This window comes from Mus caroli, chromosome 9, assembly GCF_900094665.2.
Source record: "Mus caroli chromosome 9, CAROLI_EIJ_v1.1, whole genome shotgun sequence".
NCBI classification, from domain to species: Eukaryota; Metazoa; Chordata; class Mammalia; order Rodentia; family Muridae; genus Mus; species Mus caroli.
This window is the reverse complement of record NC_034578.1, coordinates 14,341,941-14,362,953: the sequence shown is the minus strand read 5'-3', so window position 1 is coordinate 14,362,953 and position 21,013 is coordinate 14,341,941. Positions and strand designations below refer to the sequence as shown.

The window sequence follows — 21,013 nt, the reverse complement described above, 5'->3', positions numbered from 1 at the left end:
GGCGCGGGAGGAGGAATGGGATAAGGAACTGTTGGAGGTCAGATTGGGAGGGGGTCATCAATGAAGTATAAATAAAATTAATTAAAAAAAAAAGAGTTGCTCTGGTCATGATGTGTCTTCACAGCAATAAAACCCTAAGACACCTAACCAACACAATTATTTAAAGTAGAAATTAAATATACCTAGCATCAATGTTTTTTCCTCTAGTTGTAAGATAACTTGTCTTAACTCATTTGTACTTTAAAAAAATATATTTGATATATTAAACATCTGTAGCCTGTAGTTTTTACTTAATGATGTGGAGAAAGAAAGTTTTCTAGAACTTGATATTTAAGATTTTGTGGGTTGATAATAATTTTCAGATAGGCTAGGTAAACTATTCAAGTACATGAAGAAATATTTAAGTGTGGGAAGAAGGCCTCTTTCAAAGTCTAAAAAGGCTGAAAAGGGAAGAAAGTGGAAATACCCACTGCTGTTGAGCAGAAGCTTGTGAGCACAGTAACAGTGACTATGGCTAAAAGGTGGAAGGATGGAGCAGATGTATTTTGGGATTTGAGCATTATAGTTTTAACATACAAGACTGTCCAAGCATCACAAGCAATGGTATAATAATGTCACATCTACTATTGAGGAATACTATTTTTCTGAGTCAGAAAGTTATAATTTTAGGTGTGAGCCCAAGCATTTATTAGCTGTAAAACTGAACTACTTTTCCAGTTCCTTTATTTGCAAAATAGTGGAAAGAAAGAAGGGTTGTGAGGATGGAGCTGAAATGTGAAAGTGTACACACAGGGTTTTCACTGAAAATTCATCTTCATGTCCATGGATTTGGTTTGTTGTGGTTTTGTTTTGTTTGGCAATTGGTTATCCTTTAGTTAGCTTTAACATTAATTTACAAAGTTGTTTATTTGTTCCATACCGATGTAAGTGGGAAAGAAAAGAAACTTTAAACCTATTATTCATCTAAAGCAGAGTAAATCTCCCCAATAGCTGAACTGTGTTTTTTCGGTCATTAAGATGCTGTGGCTTGATTTACACCCCAAAACTATGAAAACATCCTTCAAAAGCAGAACAGCAGATTTGTGCTTCTCATGTCATGAACAAGACCTCAACATTAGAGAATACAAAAGTTCATGGACCTTAATTTCAATAAAATGAATACAGTGCTACCTGCGTGTTACAGTTGACAGAAACATCTCTGCCAAATGCAGAGCACTTGGCTGGCTCTGGGCAAACATTAAGACTTCTCCCTCAAAATGTTACAAGGGTGTTGCATCCTTGCTTCAGAGCTGTGACATTTTTAAAGGGGTCTTTTTACATTTGGTACATTTGGTCCTGTGCTATTATTTTGTTTTGTTTTTTTTTTTTTTTACAATGGATGATTTTTTTTCTAGAGGAAGGATAACATGGATATTGTAGTTGTGCTTAATTACTTTAAATAGTCTAGCTCTCTCTTCTTTTCTTCTCTCTCTCTCTCTCTCTCTCTGTATACTTTTTCTGTTTCTCTCTCCCTCTCCCACTGTTCCCCATAGGAATTGCCCTGGCTTCAGTCCTTGGGACCAGAGAACTTGCTTGCCAGAGAGCAGCTTCCCAGTAAACCTGAGTTTATTTTTTTTTTAATTTTATTTTATATATATGAGTAATGTAGCTATCTTCAGACACACCAGAAGGAAGGCATCAGATTCCATTACAGCTGGTTGTGAGCCACCATGTGGTTGCTGGGAGTTGAACTCAGGATGTCTGGAAAAGCAATCAGTACTCTTAAGTGCTAAGTCGTCTATCCAGCCCCCTACACCTGCCTTTAATATTAAAAAAAAGGCATGTCCAGAAATTAATATATCCAGGTAAGAATTTTCTATGTCTGACACATAATTGATACTTGTCTGACTGCTCTTTTAATTCTTACTTTTATTCCTTTCATTTTAGTTCCTTTACAAAACTTCCCCATCTGGCAGGAACGGAACAAAATTTACTTCTTGCCAAGAAAATCCAAAAACAGTGGAAGAAATTTGGATTAGATTCAGCTAACCTGGTTCATTACGATGTTCTTTTGTCTTACCCAAATGAGACCAGTGCAAACTATGTATCCATTGTGGATGAGCATGGAGTTGAGGTGATGTAGCATTATTGAGAATTTTCATATGTTGTAATGTCTGGCTTGCACTTTGCCTTTGTGACAGGATCTCACCTTTTAGCTCTTGCTGGGCTGAAATCTGCTGCATGAACCAGACTGGCTCCAAATTAGTGGCAATCCTCTTGTCTCTGCTTCCCGAGTTCTGGGATTACAGGTGCACACAGTCACGCATAGTTCATTGCTTGCTTTTGCTTCTTTATTGATTGGAATTCCGAGTCAAGTAGCCTTAGAATTGTGTTATTAGTGCAGTACCACTTATGTGACTCAGAAAAGCTGATACACTGCCAACTCCTCAGGGTCTATTTCTGTTAAGTGTGGTAAGCTTTCTCAGGCCAGGATGAAGATTTAGATATGGCTCTTTCTTTAAGTAAGGTGAGGCATACAAAGGGATACATCATTTAAAGTCAGTAGAGTAAGCGCTGGGGATAGAGAACTAAGGTTCATCATCTACACAGGAACAGGTCATTTAGACTAAAGATGGAGATAAAAGGTGTTCCTGGAGGGCTTCATTTATGGTCCAAAGAAGGGAATAAGAATTTAACCACATGAAATGCAAGCCAGGTAAGAGAATTCTAGTCCGAGGAAATCACTGGCCATGCATAGTGATGTAAAACCTGCTCGCTGTTGTCAGTAGGGTTTGTCTATTTCCGAAGCCTTGTCTTACGATATGCAACCCCATGTGTAACTCAGGGGGCAATATGGGCAGTGCCTCACTTGTGATCTGGGATTGTTCCATGTAACATGACCTGTTTGAATTCTTGCTAGATTTTTAAAACATCATACCTTGAACCACCACCAGACGGATATGAGAATGTTACAAACATCATACCACCATACAATGCGTTTGCAGCCAGTGGCATGCCAGAGGTAAAAAGCTACATTTTTAAAGAAGCATGGCTCTGCATCTTTCTTTGCATATGAAAGCCTGTGAAGAGAAATATGACTGAGGAAACATGGAGGCCGAATATGTGTATTCATTGTTGTTCAGTATTATGAACATCTTCAAAAATTAAAAATACTTTCTTTTTTAGTTATAAAAATGAACATAAGGAAAAGCAAAGCAAACAAATGCCCTAAAAGATATGGCTCCAAGAAGCAACAGTTATGGAATGTATTTAGTTTCAGCAGCTTTCCCCACTGATTACAATGTGAATTTTAAATTATTTTTATCCATCCATCTTTGTAATTCATACTATAGATCTTCTTAAAATAATGTTGTAGTTGAAAATTAAACATTTGGAATTTTAGGAGCCATCTCCAATTAATAGCCACTTGCAAATGAAAAATGGTTTTTATTTCTGTGAAAGTCTTACTGAGGAAACAAACCTCACTTAAGGTTGGCTGCATGCCCAGTAGTAGATTGGGGATACAAAACCTTACAGGTCCGTTCCATGTATAGTATGGCTTTCTGTTTTGTGTTTAGATGCAATTCCTGTGTGTACAAATATATGTATCTCTGTATCTATATGCATTTATTGTGCTTTTTCTTTGCTCTTTTTGCTGTTTTATTGTTTTATGCTATTCTGGTTTGCTTGTTCTATTTTATCTTACTGAGTTTTATGTTATTATTATTCCTCAGATGCTTGTTTGTTTTCTTTTAAAAAAATTTTTTTTATTAGGTATTTTCTTCGTTTACATTTCAAATGTCCCAAAAGTCCCCCATACCCACCCACTCCCACTTCTTGGCCCTGGAGGGGTCTGCAACCCTATAGGTGGAACAACAATATGAACTAACCAGTTCCCCCAGAGCTCGTGTTTCTAGCTGCATATGTAGCAGAAGATGGCCTAGTTGGCCACCATTGGGAAGAGAGGCCCCTTGGTCTTGCAAACTTTATATGCCTCAGTACAGGGGAACACTTGTTTGTTTTCTAAGGAGAGAGAAAGTGTGTGCATCTAGATGGGAGGGGTGATGGGGAAGAATGGGAAAGAAGAGGGAGAAGGGAAATTGTAATTAGAATATGTTATGTGAAAAAACTATTTAAAATTTTGAAAATAGAAGGCAGCGGCGTATGTAACTTTCCCATTTCCCTGTAGGGAGAGCTTGTGTATGTCAACTATGCTCGTACTGAGGATTTCTTCAAACTAGAAAGAGAGATGAACATCAACTGCACCGGCAAGATTGTTATCGCAAGATATGGGAAAATCTTTAGAGGAAACAAAGTACAGTATTCTTCTTTCGAGGGGAAAGGGGAGAGGTTTGATCTCACAAATGTAAATGGTCAGTTATATTCACTCTCTGAAGATGCTCTTAATTTTGTTTATTTTTTGGTTGTTCTCCCTGGGTACACAGAAGACTTTATTTTTATATAACTTGATATTTCCTGAAAGAAAATTATTTTTATTAGCCAAGTAGTATTTGTTTTTTAAAAGTCAATAGGAGAAAATCTATATCAGTAAAAAGGAGCACTTCCTCTGTACTACCCAACTTAATTTTCTAATATAATCAATTTTAGTTACCCTCTCCCTATTGAATTCTCTGAATTTTAAATATTTTCACATGTACACTTTATGTAGTCATTATGATTAGACTTTAAAGAGGCCTTGATACACTCTCTGTTCTGTAACAGTGTTCTCACTCAGCTGTTCATGACATAACCATGTAAACACACTGAGGACTGTACAGTATAGTAGCTGCTAAGTGGCTGGGGTACTAGCTTCACACCTGGCCCAGGTAGACTTTTTCTTTTTTTTTTTTTTTTTTTTTTTTTGGTTTTTTGAGACAGGGTTTCTCTGTGTAGCCCTGGCTGTCCTGGCACTCACTTTGTAGACCAGGCTGGCCTCGAACTCAGAAATCTGCCTGCCTCTGCCTCCCCTGTGCTGGGATTAAAGGCGTGCGCCACCACGCCCGGCCCCAGGTAGACTTTTTCATTGTCATTTGCTCTCTCTATGCCAGTGCCCTTATGAGTAGAATAGGAATGCTAATAAAAACCAGCCTCATAAACTTCTTCATAGGATCCTAGTCTGTACTGGAAAGCACCTCAGTAGAAAACCAATACTAGTAATTTCAATATGACTATTAAATGCTTCATTAATTTAAATGTGGACATAATATTTTTCAGAATCAATAAAAAGTTTAATCGTTTTCCTATTAATATTTTCCTTAGTTGAACTTTAATATGTTACTACTATAAATAATTCCATTTAAATAATTTACATGTACTTCAAATATTTATATATATATTATTTGTTATTTAGATTAATAAAAATGTTCTTTCAGAGTTTTGATAAAATAATTAATTGCCTTTCCAGAAGGCTGGGACACTGACATGGCTGAGTACTTTCTTAATGTTGCAATGCATGTGAGAGAGCCAAGAGTGACAGTTACCTACATACCTGCCTTCTGCTATACTTCTGATGATTAGGAATTCATTTCTCTCATTGGATAAAATTCCATATTCTTAGCAATATCCAGATGGTTAGATGCTTACAAAGTCACTTGAAGGTCACACTGTGTCTGTTCTAGACAGAGTTAAAAACCTGTTTATGTAAGTATTTGTAAAGTGCTTACTCAATGATGTGCAAGATTTGGTGGGTAGTTTTTTCAGAGACTAGCATTCTTCACATTCTATAAAACACACTCATTTTAGCAGGGGAGACAAACACTTGAAAGCTATTTTAATATATTATGAACTGACCTATGATAGAAATATATATTTCTATCATTTATATATAAAGTATAAAGAAGAAGGGAGACTTCAGTTTTTAAGATTTGGGGATGACAGGAACAGTTCATAGCAAATAATTTAGTTAAGGTTTTGTAAGATAAATGACCATTTATTAAGTTTAGCAAGAAGTGTAAGACTCCCGAAGTTGGGCCTCCGCTCAAGTCGGGGGATGAGCTGGCCAGCACCCCAGTGTCCCGAGAGGAAACCACACCTGATGCAAACTGCAAGAAGTTTTATTATCAGCTAGCTGAGGATGAACTCCCTGCACTATGCAGGGCAGGGGAGTTCGACCCCCAGCTGTAACAGTAGGGGGCTTTTAACAGCTAGCTGAGGAATTGGGAGGAGTTGGGAGGAGAGTTCTTTTCTGCAGTTTGTCCTTGGTAAAATTACAATTATTGCATCTCTGGCTGTAAGGCTCAGAAACAAAAAGGTCTTTTGCTGGCTATAGAGAACAAAGAGCTTCTTTCTGGCTCTATTTTTAAAGATCAGGGAAAACAAGCTTGGGGAACATCCAGGGGCTTTACCTTCCAGGGAGAAACGCTCTAAGTCGGGGGGGGGGGGGTCCTCACAGAAGGGAATTAGTTTGAAGCAAAGATAACAAACATATAACAACACCATTGAAAGTATGTATTTAACTACTTTTGTAGGAATTAGCCAGCCATTTGTATTCCTGCATCATGTTACATATTGCCCTTACAGGTCAAAAATGCCATGCTAGCTGGGGCCATGGGAATCATTCTGTACTCTGATCCAGCTGACTACTTTGCCCCTGAAGTGCAGCCATATCCCAAAGGATGGAACCTTCCTGGAGCTGCAGCCCAGAGAGGAAATGTCTTAAATCTGAATGGGGCAGGTGACCCACTCACTCCAGGCTATCCAGCTAAAGGTAATAGTGAAATTTGTCAGTTTACTCCTGCAATATATTCCTTGCTATTCTAGGTGCATAAAAACAAAGACACACTAAAATAAGAATTACAGCAGAACTAAAATTATATATGCCTTTATGTCATTGGATTTTGATTGCTAGGAAATAAGTAATTTCTCCTGAATTATTTTGGTTTTAAACTTCCACCAGATTTAGACATGGGAAGACAGTTTCATCTGATTTTTCTTTTCTCAAAGCAGGATGTTCAGAAAACCTGATATTCATAATTAAAAGAATGAAGAATTTTAATCTTATAAGTTATATTTCTAAATGACCTAAGGGTTTTGTTATTTAGTCGTAAATTTCCTTTTCTTTTTTTTTAAATTAGTTTTTAAAATTTACTTGAAATGACCTTTATGGGAGGCACAGGCAGGCAGATCTCTGTCAGTTTGAGTCCAGTTTGGTCTACAGATTTCCAGAACAGCCAAGGCTACACAGAGAAACTTTGTCTCAAATAATTAAAGTATGAAAAATGAAAACAAACAAAGAGGTTACTTTAAGTGTAAAATTTTTGGCAAATGTGAAGCTGTGAAATTGTGTATCTCTACAATTAGATAATGTCTACAACCACTCCCTTTTCAGACAGTTTCTTTTTATTCCATTTCTTGCAATTTTTACTTCCCAGTACCCATCTCTAGGCAATCAATGATCTACTTTTGAAACATTAGCAGTAGCCGGGTGTGGTGACGCACGCCTTTAATCCCAGCACTCGGGAAGCAGAGGCAGGTGGATTTCTGAGTTCGAGGCCAGCCTGGTCTACAAAGTAAGTTCCAGGACAGCCGGGGCTACACAGAGAAACCCTGTCTCGAAAAACCAAAAAAAAAAAGAAACATTAGCAGTTCTTTTTGAGATCCAGACATGCTGGCATCTGTTTTTACTTATTTGTTTCTATTATTGCATTGATTGGCTATGCTATAGTTTATCCATATACGTATGCTGGGTATTTGAGTTTTTTCTATTTTGAAGCTTCTATAATGAATGTATATAAGTTTTTATGTAATTTATGTAGTTTGCTTTTACTTTCCTTATGCAAATACTTGGAAATCAAAGGGAAAAATACAATGTTAGATGTATAATGTTTCAAGAAAAATTTCAACTGGTGACGTACTTGCTACAGCCTTGTCAATAGTGTGGTGATACTATTTAGTTCTGTGTTCTAATAGGTAGTCAAATCCTCAAATTCTTTTTCTTCTTTATACAGTATATTTTCCATATGTTCATTGAGGATTTTGCATATACATACAATGTATTTTGATTATATTTACCCCTCCCCCAACTTTTCTGAACCTAGGCTTTCTCCTGTGTTCCCCTCCCAACGTCATGATTTTGGCTTCTTTGTTTTTTGAAGCATGATCTCAATATCTGTCTTTGAACTGTAGACCAAACTGGCCTCAAATTAAAAGAGAGATCCACTTGCCTCTGCTTCCAAAGTGCTGGGATTAAAGGCATCTGCCACCATATTTACCTTTTTAAATTTTAATTAATAACTCACTGAATTCAGTTAGTGCTACTCATATATACATAGGTATGGGACTTCTTTTTTCAAAAAACTATTGTGGATTTTTAGTTCTTCATCATGTGAATTTTAAAACTAGTTTAATTTACTTATTTTTTTTTTTCAGACAGGGTCTCTCTGTTTCCCTGGCTATTGTGAAAACTTTCTATAGATGCAGAAATGTTTTTAATTTTTCCATTTTTTATTTTTGTGTGTATGCATGTGTGTACTTGCTTGCATAGCCATAAACATGCATGTATGTGGATGTTTATTCTGTGGTAATAATGTGGAAGTATATGTGTGTGTGCATGCTCATGCGTGCATATGCATGTTCGTCCTTCTGTGCTAGTGTAGCAGTCAAAGAACAAATTTTTTTTTTATTTAGTTTTCTCCTTCTATTATGTACCTGATAGGGACTGAATCTAGCTCATTAAAGTTTGGAAAAAGTGCCCTAACCCACTGAGCTACTTCACCACACTGAAGCAACTAGATGATTTCTGAAAACAAAACAAAACAAAATAAATAAAGAAGACCCCAAAATAAACAAAACAAATTTCCTTGGAATTTGAGAGTGAATGAAATTTGTATACTAATGCAGGGAGAAATGCTATGTTAAAATTTGGAGCATTCTGATGTGGAGACAGAATGGACTCTCCATTCTTTAATTTCTTTCAGGAATGTTCTATAGTTACATTGTACACATCATTCTTTTATCAGATTTATTCAAAATCATACCATAGAACTATGATTTTTGAATTATACTTTAAAACTCAATTCTAATTTCTCATTATTAATAGACACATGATATTGTGTAGGAAATGAATGTATCTTGTATTCTACAAACTCACTGATTTGACCAATCAGCTCTAAGCCTCTGTAATTTTGTTAGTTGTGACACAGATGACATTATCTGCAAATTAAGATGATTCTTTTTGTTTATAGTATGCTCATGTTTTGCTTCTTTTTCTTCCCTTACTAATTATACTTATCAGCATATCCACTGGCTATCCTCATTTTTACTATAACAGAAAAGCATCCTCTTAAATATCATTTTAGCTCTAGATGTTTTGCCAGCTGAGAAAGGCTTCTTGCACACTAATATGACTAGAGGATGCCCAGGATGCCATTTTTTTGTGAATTGAGATATTCATCTCAGTATGTTTTTACTTCTGCTGTAACATACTGATTTTCTGAATTAAAAAAAAAAAACTGTAAATGTTATGGTAAGCCGTAACTTGGTCCCAGTGTATTGTGATTTAAAAAATATAAGTGCTGCGGACTGGCCTCAGTCGGCCCCTCAGCCTCCTGGAGAATCAGGGTCCCAGTATTCAGGTGGGCAGGGAGTTGGCGGGGTAACAAACAGATGCAAACACAAGGGAGTATCGATCCGAATGTAATTTCTTAAAGTGAGAACCAGACTTATAAGTGACTTTTACACAAAACAGAAGAATGCATACATAAAAGCTAACAGGAACCAACTGGGATAAAAATCAATGTTAACAACTGGGGTCAAAAGCAGACCCACTTAAGGGCAGCTTATTCTTAGAAGCCAGGGGCAAGGGCTTCATGCCCTTGGCATAGTTCCAATTCTAGTCTATGTATAATCCACCTTCCCCTTAGGCCATTGGAAATTTCTGTGTATGGAAGTAACTTAGCTATTGTTCTAAGTATTTACTTTAGTTCCTTCTTAGACCACAACCTTCCTCCTTCCTAGGCCATTGTAAATTCCTGTGTATGGGAATGACTCAGCTATTGTTCTAAGTATACTTAGTAGACTAGCCCTGAGATTTCTAGCTCTATTCCAGTAAATTGTAATGCCTGATTTCTTTCACTGTCTCTCTGTCAACACTGGAGACTTTTCATCTTAATAACATTCTTACAAAAATTAAAGCCCAAGATTGGCTCAACAATTTCATAGGCTATTGGAACACTGGTGGAGGATAATCTAACTTAGCTATATGTCAAAATCAATCTTTAGAGTCACTTATAATAAAACAATATTGAAAGAAAGCTCACAGATCCAGTCACCGACTAACACAGGGACAGGTTTGGAGACTTTGTTTTACAAGATGCCAAGGTTCCAGGAGACTGAGTTTCCATGAAACATTTTGCCTCGGGACTGTGTCCAAGCTTTTGGGCCTGTCACACAGTCACTATTGGAATGGGTGTGGTCTTTTCTCCTTTTTTTGTTTTTTAGACAAAGTCCCAGAATGCCCTGCCTCATCATAGCTACAGATCTCAGAAGAAATCTAAAGATGAGTGGAAACACAACAATTACTAATAAAATAATGCCAATAATAATAGCAAGCAAGATTATATATTGAACTCAATCTTAGGGATTCAGTGCACCTAGGTTATTTTTAAAAACTCTGACTAATTCATCAGTGTTCCAAGTATTCAAATGACTTCTGCTAATATCTGAAATTTCTGCCTTTAACGGCTCCATGTCATGTGAAATATCTGTATCTCTCCACACTTCCTGCAAATGAGCTTAGTTTTTCCCCCAATCGAATGGTTGCATTATAAGGTAATGGAGTGACACAAATATATTGAAATGAAGCATGACATTTAGTAGCTAACCTAACCTTAATATTTGCTATATCCTGTCCCATTGCTAAAACTACTTCTTCTAAAGCATTAACCTTTACCTTCAATTTCTTATCTATAATGTGTTGCTCTGACAAAGCTATGGAAATATTCTTATGCATATCATTAACAGTATGCAGCTGCTGAACTAAATCTGTGGGAGATAATGCAAAAGAAGTTAAAATTGTAATTAAAGTAGTAATCTCTAAAATCAGAGCTGCAACACATCTCTTTGGTCTAATAAGCTTATTCAATCTCTTTAAAGTTTGCATTCCCAAATTCTTAAACCCAGGATCACTTCCTAAATGTACAGGCAGCAGAACATAAGCAGGTCTCTTTAACAAAATCATAACAGCAGATTGCTTATCTAAATTAGGATCTACACAATTAGTTAATTGACATGTGGTCTGTGAGTTTTATAATGGGTATTCCATGCTCTTTGCCTAATATCAACTTATTAGTATATACCATGTGTGTTCTTTTGTGACTGGGTTACCTCACTCAGGATATTTTCAAGTTCCATCCATTTGCCTGCAAATACCATGAAGTCATTGTTTTTAATAGCTGAGTAGTATTCCATTGTGTAAATGTACCACATTTTCTGTATTCATTCCTCTGTGGAGAGACATCTGAGTTGTTTTCAGCTTCTGGCTATTATAAATATGGCTGCTATGAACATAGTGGAACATGTGTTCTTATTGCATGTTGGAGCATCTTCTGGTTATATACCTAGGAATGGTATATCTGAGTCATCAGGTAGTACTATGTCCAATTTTCAGAGGAATTACCAGACTGATTTCCAGAGTGGTTGTACCAGCTTCCAATCCCACCAGCAATGGAGGAGTGTTCCTCTTTCTTCACACCCTTGCCAGTATCTGCTGTTATCTGAGTTTTTGATCTTAGCCATTCTGACTGGTGTGAGGTGGAATCTCAGGGTCATTTTGATTTTCGTTTCCCGGATGATTAAGGATGTTGAACATTTCTTTAGGTGCTTCTTGGCCAATTTGAGTTTCCTCAGTTGAAAATTCTCTGTTTAGCTCTGATCCCTATTTTTAAATTGGGTTTTTTGATTCTCTGGAGTCTAACTTCTTGAGTTCTTTGTATATATTGGATATCAGACCTATATCAGATGTAGGATTAGTAAAGTTAAACAACTTCAGCAAAGTGGCCGTGTATAAAATTAACTCAAACAAATCAGTAGCCTACCTATATTACAAGGACTAACAGACCATGAAAGAAATTAGGAAGATGACATCCTTCACAATAGTCACAAATCATACAAAATATGTTGGTGTGACTATAATCAAACAAGTGAAAGGTCTCTCTAAGACAAGAACTTCATGTCTCTGAAGGAAGAAATTGAAGAAAATGTAAGATGGAAAGGTCTCCCATGCTCATGGATTGACAAGAGCAAGAATTTCATTGAGTATTTTTGCATTGATATTCATAAGGGAAATTGGTCTGAAGTTCTCTTTCTTTGTTGGGTCTTTGGCTCATTTTGGTATTAGCATAACTGTGGCTTCATAAAACAAATAAGGTAGATAGTTTCTGTTTCTATTTTAGGGGGTCATGGGACTGTTTAGATGGTTTATCTGATCCTGATTTAACTTTGCTGCCTGGCATCTGTCTAGAAAATTGTCCATTTCATCCAGAATTTCCAGTGTTGTTGAGTATAGGCTTTTGTAGTAGGATCTGGTGATTTTAGGATTTTCTTGGTTTCTGTTGTTATAGGTCCCTTTTCATTTCTGATTTTGTTAATATAGGTACTGTCTCTGTGCCCTCTGGTTAGTCTGGATAATGGTTTATCTATCTTGTTGATTTTCTCAAAGAATCAGCTCCTGGTTTTGTTGATCTTTGTATAGTTCTATTTGTTTCTAATTGGTTGATTTCAGCCACGCGTTTGATCATTTCTTGCTGTCTCCTCCTTTTGGGTATACTTGCTTCTTTTTGTTCTAGAGCTTTTAGGTGTGCTGTTAAGCTGGTAGAGTATACTCTCCAGTTTCCTTTTGGAGGCACTCAGAGGTATGAGTTTTCCTCTTATAACTGCTTTCATTGTGCTGCTTAAGTTTGGGTATGTTGTACCTTCATTTTCATTAAATTCTAAAAAGTCTTTAATTTCTTTCTTTATTTCTTCCTTGACCAAGTTATCATTGAGTAGAGGGTTGTTCAGCTTCCATGTGTATGTGGGCTTTCTGTTGTTTTTGTTGTTATTGAAGACCAGCTTTAGTCCTTGGTGATCTGTTAAGGTGCATGGGATTATTTCAATCTTCTTGTATGTGTTGAGGCCTGTTTTCTCACTGAATTTTGGTCAGTTTTGCAGGAGGTACTATGAGGTACTGGGAAGAAGGTATATTCGTTTGTTTTAGGATATAAATTTGTATAGATATCTGCAAAATCCATTTGGTTAATAACTTCTGTTAGTTTCAATGTGCCTCTGTTTAGTTTGTGTTTCCATAATCTGTGTCCATTGATGAGAGTGGCATGTTGAAGTCTCCCACTATAATTGTGTGAGGTGCAATGTGTGCTTTGAGTTTTAGTAAAGTTTCTTTTATGAATGTGGGTGTCTTTGCATTTGGAGCATAAATGTTCAGAATTGAGAGTTCTTTTTGGTAGATTTTTTTCCTTTAATGAGTCCTTTAATCTTTTTGATAAATTTTGGTTGAAAATCCATTTTATCAGATATTAGAATGTCTATTCTCACTTGTTTCTTGGGACCATTGGCTTAAAATTATTTTTTTCTAGTCTTTTACTCTGAGGTACTGCTGTCCTTGTTATTGAGGTGTGTTTCTTGTATGCAGCAAAATGCTGGGTTCTGTTTATGTATCCAGTGTGCTGGTCTATGTTTTTTTTATTAAAGAATTGAGTCCATTGATGTTAAGAGATATTAAGGAAAAAGTGATTGTTACTTCCTTTTATTTTTGTTGTTAGAGGTAAAATTGTTTGGCTATCTTCTTTTGGGTTTGTTGAAAGAAGATTACTTTCTTACTTTTCCTATGATGTCATTTCTCTCCTTGTGTTGGAGTTTACCATCTATTATTCTTTGTAGGGCTGGCTTTGAGGAAAGATATTTTGTAAATTTAGTTTTGTCATGAAATATCTAAGTTTCTCCATCTATAGTATTTGAGTGTTTTGTTGGGTATAGTAGACTGGGCTGACATTAATGTTCTCTTAGGATCTGAATGACATCTGCCTAGGATCTTCTAGCTCTTATAGTCTCTGCTGAGGAGTCTTGTGCAATTCTTATAGGTCTGCCTTTATATGTTATTTGACCTTTTTCTCTTACTGCTTTTAATACTCCTTCTTTGTTTTGTGCATTTGGTATTGTGATGGGAGGAATTTCTTTTCTGTTCCAGTCTATTTGGAGTTCTGGAGGCTTCTTGTGTGTTTATGGCAATCTCTTTCTTTAGGTTAGGGAAGTTTTCTTCTATAATTTTGTTGAAGATATTTACTGACCCTTCAAGTTCGGAATCTTTGCTCTCTTCTATATCTTTTATCCTTGACTTTGATCTTCTCATTGTGTCCTGGATTTCCTGGATGTTTTGGGTTAGGAGCTTGGTGTGTTTTGCATTTTCTTTAACTGCTGGGTCAATGTTTTCTATGGTATCTTCTGCCCCTGAGATTCAATCTCTCTCTCTCTCTCTTTTTTATTTTTTCCGAGGCAGGGTTTTTCTGTGTAGCCCTGGCTGTCCTGGAACTCACTTTGTAGACCAGGCTGGCCTGGAACTCAGAAATCCGCCTGCCTCTGCCTCCCAAGTGCTGGGATCAAAGGTGTTCGCCACCATGCCTGGCGAGATTCTCTCTTCTATTTCTTGTATTCTGTTGGTGATGCTTGCATCTATGACTCCTGATCTCTTCCCTAAGTTTCTATTTCCAGGGTTGTCTCCCTTTGTGATTTCTTTATTGTTTTTATCTCCATTTTTAGACCATGGATGGTTTTGTGTTTATTCCTTCAACTGTTCTCCTGTATTTCTTTAAGGTTGTTATTTATGTCCTTCTTAAAGTCCTCTATCATCATCATCAGCTGGTCTAGTATGATGCTTGGAGTTATTTCAATTTTCCTATATCTGTTGAGACTTGCTTTGTGCCTGAGTATGTGTTCAGTTTTGTAGAAAGTTTTATGAGGTGTAGAGAAGAATTAATATTCTTTTTTTGGGTAAAATCTTTTATAAATATCTATTAGGTTCATCTGATTTACAATGTCTGTTCCAGTATTTCTCTTTATAGTTTGTCTGGATGACCTGTACATAAGTGAGATCGGGTTACTGAAGCCTTTCACTGTTAGTGTGTATGTGTGTGTGTGTGTGTGAATATATGCTTTCATCTGTAGTGGTGATTTTTTTGTTTGTTTGTTCATTTAAACATGTATGCCCTTATATTTGGGGCATTGATGTTAAGAAATGGAATTTCATCTTGATGGATTTTCCTTTGATGAGTATGTAGTGTCTTTTTCCATTTACTTTGGTTAGTTTTGGTTTGAAGTCTATTTTGTAGATATTAAAATGGCTACAGTAGCTTGTTCTTTTGTTCCATTTGCTTGAAACTGGGAAACAGGAGTATTTGGAAAGGTGTCGATCTGCTGTCAGCCTGCTTGTTGTCCTGGAATGAGAGTCCATTGGGTTAGCATAGCCTGTTGGGATTGGGGCTGAGGTTAAGAAAATAGAGGAAGAGAAGTGTTAGAAGAACTTTGAGATCCACAGGAGATGGGAGAAGGAGTTGGAGAGTCTGTCAAAATTTTCTGATGTAGAGCTGGATATGAAACTGATGACTGGAACTGGGGGAATAGAGAGAAGAGAGAGGCCTGTAGGGAACCTACCTAGTTCTCTGGCAAGCATGACTTGTGGGTTAGCATGGAGTGCCTGCTGGTTGGGGGGGGGGGGTTGGAAAAAAAAACACAAGGAATGGAGGGATGTTAGAAAGGGATGATCTGTTGGGATTAACCTGAGATGTTAGCGAGGAGGTATGGTAGTAGGGAAGGCTGCCATGGGTGTTCTACTGCAGAGATGGGGATGAGACTCTGGTATTGGATCTTGGGGAACACAGAAAGAGTAGATCTGAAGAAAGTCTACATGGTATTTTGGAGGGTGTGGCATTATGGGTTAGTAGGGGGAACATGCTGGAGTTCATGGCTGGGAAAGCGCAAGTGTGGGGAACAAGGTTAAAAGGGGATAAGGGATCCACAGGAGATGGGAACAAGGAGATGTGGAATATTGCCAAAGATGTTCTGTTGTTGAGACTATGGGTTGGATCTGGGTTAAGAGAGAAAGAAAAGAAAGTCTGAAGGGAGCCCATCTAGTTTTCTGGTAGGCATAGCTTATGTGGGTTAGCTTGGGCTTGTCTCCTAGAGTTAGTGGCCACTTCCTTGTTCTCCTAGTCTTGTGTGTCCTCAGTCAGTGAATGCCTGCTGGTATTGGATGCTGGAATAAAGGGGTGAATTGGGGGAAGGAGTGTTAGGGTTGGATATTTTTGCTTCATTGTACTGGAGTCAGAGAGGAAATGGAGACTGCAATATATTTCCTGCTACAAGGCTAGGAATGATCAACTGGGTGGTAGGTGGGTTTCTGGATAGGTGTAGGTGTCTCTTTACCCTGGTTGCTCTGGATGGAGAGGCCATCCAGATGGAGGGTTAGCAGGGGTGTATGCTGAGGTTGGAGTCTGGGGCAAAGTAATGGAGTAGAGGAAGGTTAGATGGGAGAAGATCTGCGAAATCCACAGGAGATGGGTATAAGTCTCAGGGGGGCTGCCAAGGGTGTTCTATTATAGAGCTGGAGATGAGAATAGGGATTTGGAACTGTGAGGACAGGGCGATAAGAGATCTGCAGGCAGCCTCCCTGGTTTTCTGTGAGTTAGCAGGGAATCCAACTATTGGGTTCTTAACTTATCAAGAATTTTGGAGGTATTTTTTTCATTGTTGATTTCTAATTCCACTATAGTCAAGCAATAAACTTTGTATAAATTTTACACTTAGTGGAATATGTTTTATTGTCCACAATATTGTCTTTTGAATATGTGTTGTTCCCCCACCCAAATATCCCCACCACACACACACACACACACACACACACACACACGTAGTCACACAGTAAATTCTTCACTAAGATGTGCTATTCTAGCAGGGCAGTGGTTTACCTCCTAGCACTTGGGAGGCAAAGGCAGGTGGATTTCTGAGTTCAAGGCCAGCCTGGTCTACAGAGTGAGTTATAGGACAGCCAGGGCTACAGAGAAACCCTGTCTCAAAACAAAAACAAAAACAAAACAAAACAAAACAAAAAATGTGCTATTTTCTGCTCAAATTTTATTTTCTTCATTTACATTTCAAATACAATCCCCAAAGCCCCCTATACTCTCCCCCAGCCCTGCTCCCCAACATACCCACTCCCACTTTCTGACCCTGGCATTCCCCTGTACTGAGGCATATGATCTTCACAAGACCAAGGGCCTCTCCTCCAAGGGCCTACTAGGGCATCCTCTGCTACATATGCAACTAAAGACACAAGCTCTGGCGGGTACTGGTTATTTCATGTTGTTGTTCCTCCTTATGGTTGCAGATCCCTTTAGCTCCTTGGGTGCTTTCTCTAGCTCCTTCATTAGGGGCCTGTGTTCCATCCAATAGATGACTGTGAGCATCCACTTCTGTATTTGCCAGGCACTGGCATAGCCTCACAAGAGACAGCTATATCAGGGTCCTGTCGGCAAAATCTTTCTGGCATATGCAATGGTGTCTGGGTTTGGTGGTTGTATATGGGATGGATCCCCAGGTGTGGCAGTCTCTGGATGGTACTTGCTGATTTCTTTGTATAATTATATTTTTAAGCTTTTTGTTTCAAGAGCCAATTATAAAAATAGTTAAATAATAAGGAAAACTCTTAGAACTGTTATCTCGTATGTCTTGTCACTTATAAGTTGTTTCAGAAATGAGAATGAAGGCGTTCTTTTTAGTCTCTCTTGCTTGATAGCTAGGCCTAAAATGGTCAGGCTGACAGCACCTCACTATCTTCCTCTGTAGAAAATATTGTCTTATTATTTGGATAAATGTAATTATTTCTCAAAATCTCATAATTTTTTTCTCCTGTTATATGTGGCTTTAGAATATTTAGACACATTTTCCAAGCCTACAATTTACTGGAGTTTCTATAATAGTAATTCACAATGTCTTTTGAGCAAATAAAATAATCTTAGAAAGTTTTAGATAATTATTTAAAGTGTTTAGTTTAAAGGTCTACAATCTCCATGATCTTATTTACCTTAAAATGTAAATGTCTTGTTTTTTTACTGCTGACTCAAACAGAGCAGTTTATATACAATTTGACTTTTTGGTAAGCTTTAATTTTACTTTAATTGTAAACATAGAAGAAATCTGCAATAATAATACAAGGATTTCTTGCATAATCTTGACCTCACTTATATCGTCTAATAGTTTTAACTTATATTTTTAATTCTTGCAGAATACACCTTCAGACTTCCTGTTGAAGAAGCAGTGGGGATTCCAAACATACCTGTACATCCTATTGGATATAATGATGCAGAGAGACTATTACGGTATAGTCTTTTAGCTGGATATTAATGTTGACCTTGCTCTAAGATGTTTATGTCTACTCTATAACTCAGTAACATTAAGAGTAACTATCTATCAAAATAAATATTGAAGTAGGAACACCATTTTCATGAGAACAGTTTAAGTAATAAGAAAAATAATTTAAAATTCTCTGCTCAGATGCAATTCTCAAATATGAAACTCTATCCAAAGCTTAAAATCACCAATTGTTTGAAAACAATTAAATACTTTCATGTCCTTAGTTGTTCATAGGCTAGCTACATTTCTATGGTTTAAATACACAATCATCCTGGCCACCAGATGTGTGATCTTATACAAGTTACTTTCTCATGGTCTGATTTCATTTTCTTACCTGAAAATGAGAACTGTGCTGTGTCCTGAATCACAGCAGAGGGAAGTGTGTGCACTGCAGCGAGCATTGATTTAATATTTGCTGGTAGTGTTATCTGTATTTCATTGCCTATTTCTCAACTTCCATTTCCTAAATGACTCTACCTCAATAACTTTATTGTTCCTTAATAGGTGCTTCCTATGTAGTCAGCAGTTTCTTTAAAAAGTCAGTGCTTTTTTATCACAATCTTTAATGTTCCCTCTTTTGGATGTCTTCAACTCTCAGCTTCTCTAAGTATAACAAGTATGACAAGGGTATTGCTATTTTTCTGTCCTTTGGATTTTTTTTCCCCTCTTCAGCTTTGTAACTAACATGTCACATGTTACTTATTTGTCTATGCTATGAATCTTTCCAGAGTGAAAGCTCCAAGAGGAACCTTTTTGTAAAGACTTTCCACATATATGTTATCACTACCAATCTAATTGTTTCTTCAAAATCAGTATTTTTGTTCTTTCATGTACTTTTGACAGCAACTTGGGAGGAACTGCTCCACCAGACAAAAGCTGGAAGGGAAGTCTAAATGTCAGTTACAATATCGGGCCTGGCTTTACAGGAAGTGAATATTCCAGGTAATTTTGTGTTCTTTAATAGCCCTGATAAGTTTTATTTTAACAGAAAAATGTCAAGATAATGTTCTACCAGATAAAGTGTGCCTTTCTTTTTTTTTCCTTCCCACTAGTGAGTAACAGATCATTTTTTACCAACACAAAAAGACTTACAGAACAAACTACTGAATTCTTCAGAGATGATATCATAATACAAGATGAAATATTACTATGTTTGAGTTTAGTCTGATAACATTTGGAGCAGTTTTTTTTTTAACTTCCATTTTTAAGTTAATGTTTAAATAAATTTTCCTAATAACTTTTATGATGGGTAAATTGAGAGACAGTAAAAGGAGCACAGGGAAAGAAATCACTTATGGTTTATCCTTTACCACATGGCATAAATAAGCTAAAATGAGGAAACCATGTGATACAACAATTCTCAATGGGTGTATCATTGTAATCACTATTTTTTAAAATATTTTTTTATTATGTATTTTCCTCAATTACATTTCCAATGCTATCCCAAAAGTTCCCCATACCCTCCCCCCCCACTCCCCTACCCACCCATTCCCACTTTTTGGCCCTGGCGTTCCCCTGTACTGGGGCATATAAAGTTTGCAAGTCCAATGGGCCTCTCTTTCCAGTGATGGCCTGTAATCACTATTTTTTCATGTTTCTTTTTAAAGACAGTGTTGAAAGACTCTGCGTAGTCCTGAATATCCTAGAACTTGTTTTGTAGACCAGGTTAGCCTTGATCTCATAGATCTTCCTGTATCTGCCTCCCAAGTGCTAGGATTAAAGGTATGCACCACCACTGTCCAGCTATAATTTGAATTGTTTTAACATGAGGCTGTTGTAGAAGAGTGATCATATATGCTTGTTGGTCTGAGTAAAAGCAGACAGAGAGTGTAGTTGTGGAAACACAGGCCATGGTACAAAGTTCAATTTACCTGAAAGATTTGAGAAATGGAAATGTTAATGCTGGTAAGTCAGAGTGTACTCTGATGCTCAGAATATGTTTTTATTGTTCAGATTGGTTTGTTTCAGAAAATTTAAGGTGACAGTTTAGTTTTCTTAGTTTTGTAGGAATTTAGAATTTGAATTACTTACAGACTTTATATTATAATTCAATCAGAACAGTTATAAATTATAAATTATAAAGTTTACTATTCTACAGAGGGAGGGAAAGGTAACATAGTTATACAAGATAAAGGCTTTGAAAAAATTTAAGTGCAGAAACAGACAGATATGGACAAAATACATCCATAATTTCTCTTTGTTTCCTCAGGGGTCTGGAGAGATCACTTGTTAATAAGTGCTATCCCAGCTCTCATAGAGGGCTGGAGTTCAGTTCCCAGTACTCATGTTGGCACACAGATGGCTGTAACTCCAGCTCTAGGGAATCTAACTCCCTCTTCTCTCTTCTGTCTTCCTTGGCCCATCTCTACACACATACACACATGCACACTCACACACACACACCACATACACACACTATATTACAATAATATATATTATGTATATATGTATATGTATATGTATACATACACACACACACACATAGATCTAGCTGCATATGTATCAAAAGATGGCCTAGTTGGCCATCACTGGAAAGAGAGTCTCATTGGACTTGCAAACTTTATATGCCCCAGTACAGGGGAACGCCAGGGCCAAAAAGTGGGAGTGGGTGGGTAGGGGAGTGGGGAGGAGGGTATGG

General features: G+C 37.1%; 1 protein-coding gene across 1 annotated transcript in view; it reads left to right on the top strand.

Moving 5' to 3' along the window:
* Naalad2 (N-acetylated alpha-linked acidic dipeptidase 2) overlaps window positions 1–21,013 on the top strand; it is a 68,826-nt gene that overhangs the window by 9,514 nt on the left and 38,299 nt on the right. Inside the window, exons 5-10 of the mRNA XM_021172007.2 lie at window positions 1,927–2,113; window positions 2,900–3,001; window positions 4,169–4,294; window positions 6,499–6,685; window positions 18,248–18,341; window positions 19,219–19,317. Coding sequence (XP_021027666.1) covers window positions 1,927–2,113; window positions 2,900–3,001; window positions 4,169–4,294; window positions 6,499–6,685; window positions 18,248–18,341; window positions 19,219–19,317 — 795 coding nt within the window. The remainder of the gene's footprint in view (window positions 1–1,926; window positions 2,114–2,899; window positions 3,002–4,168; window positions 4,295–6,498; window positions 6,686–18,247; window positions 18,342–19,218; window positions 19,318–21,013) is intronic.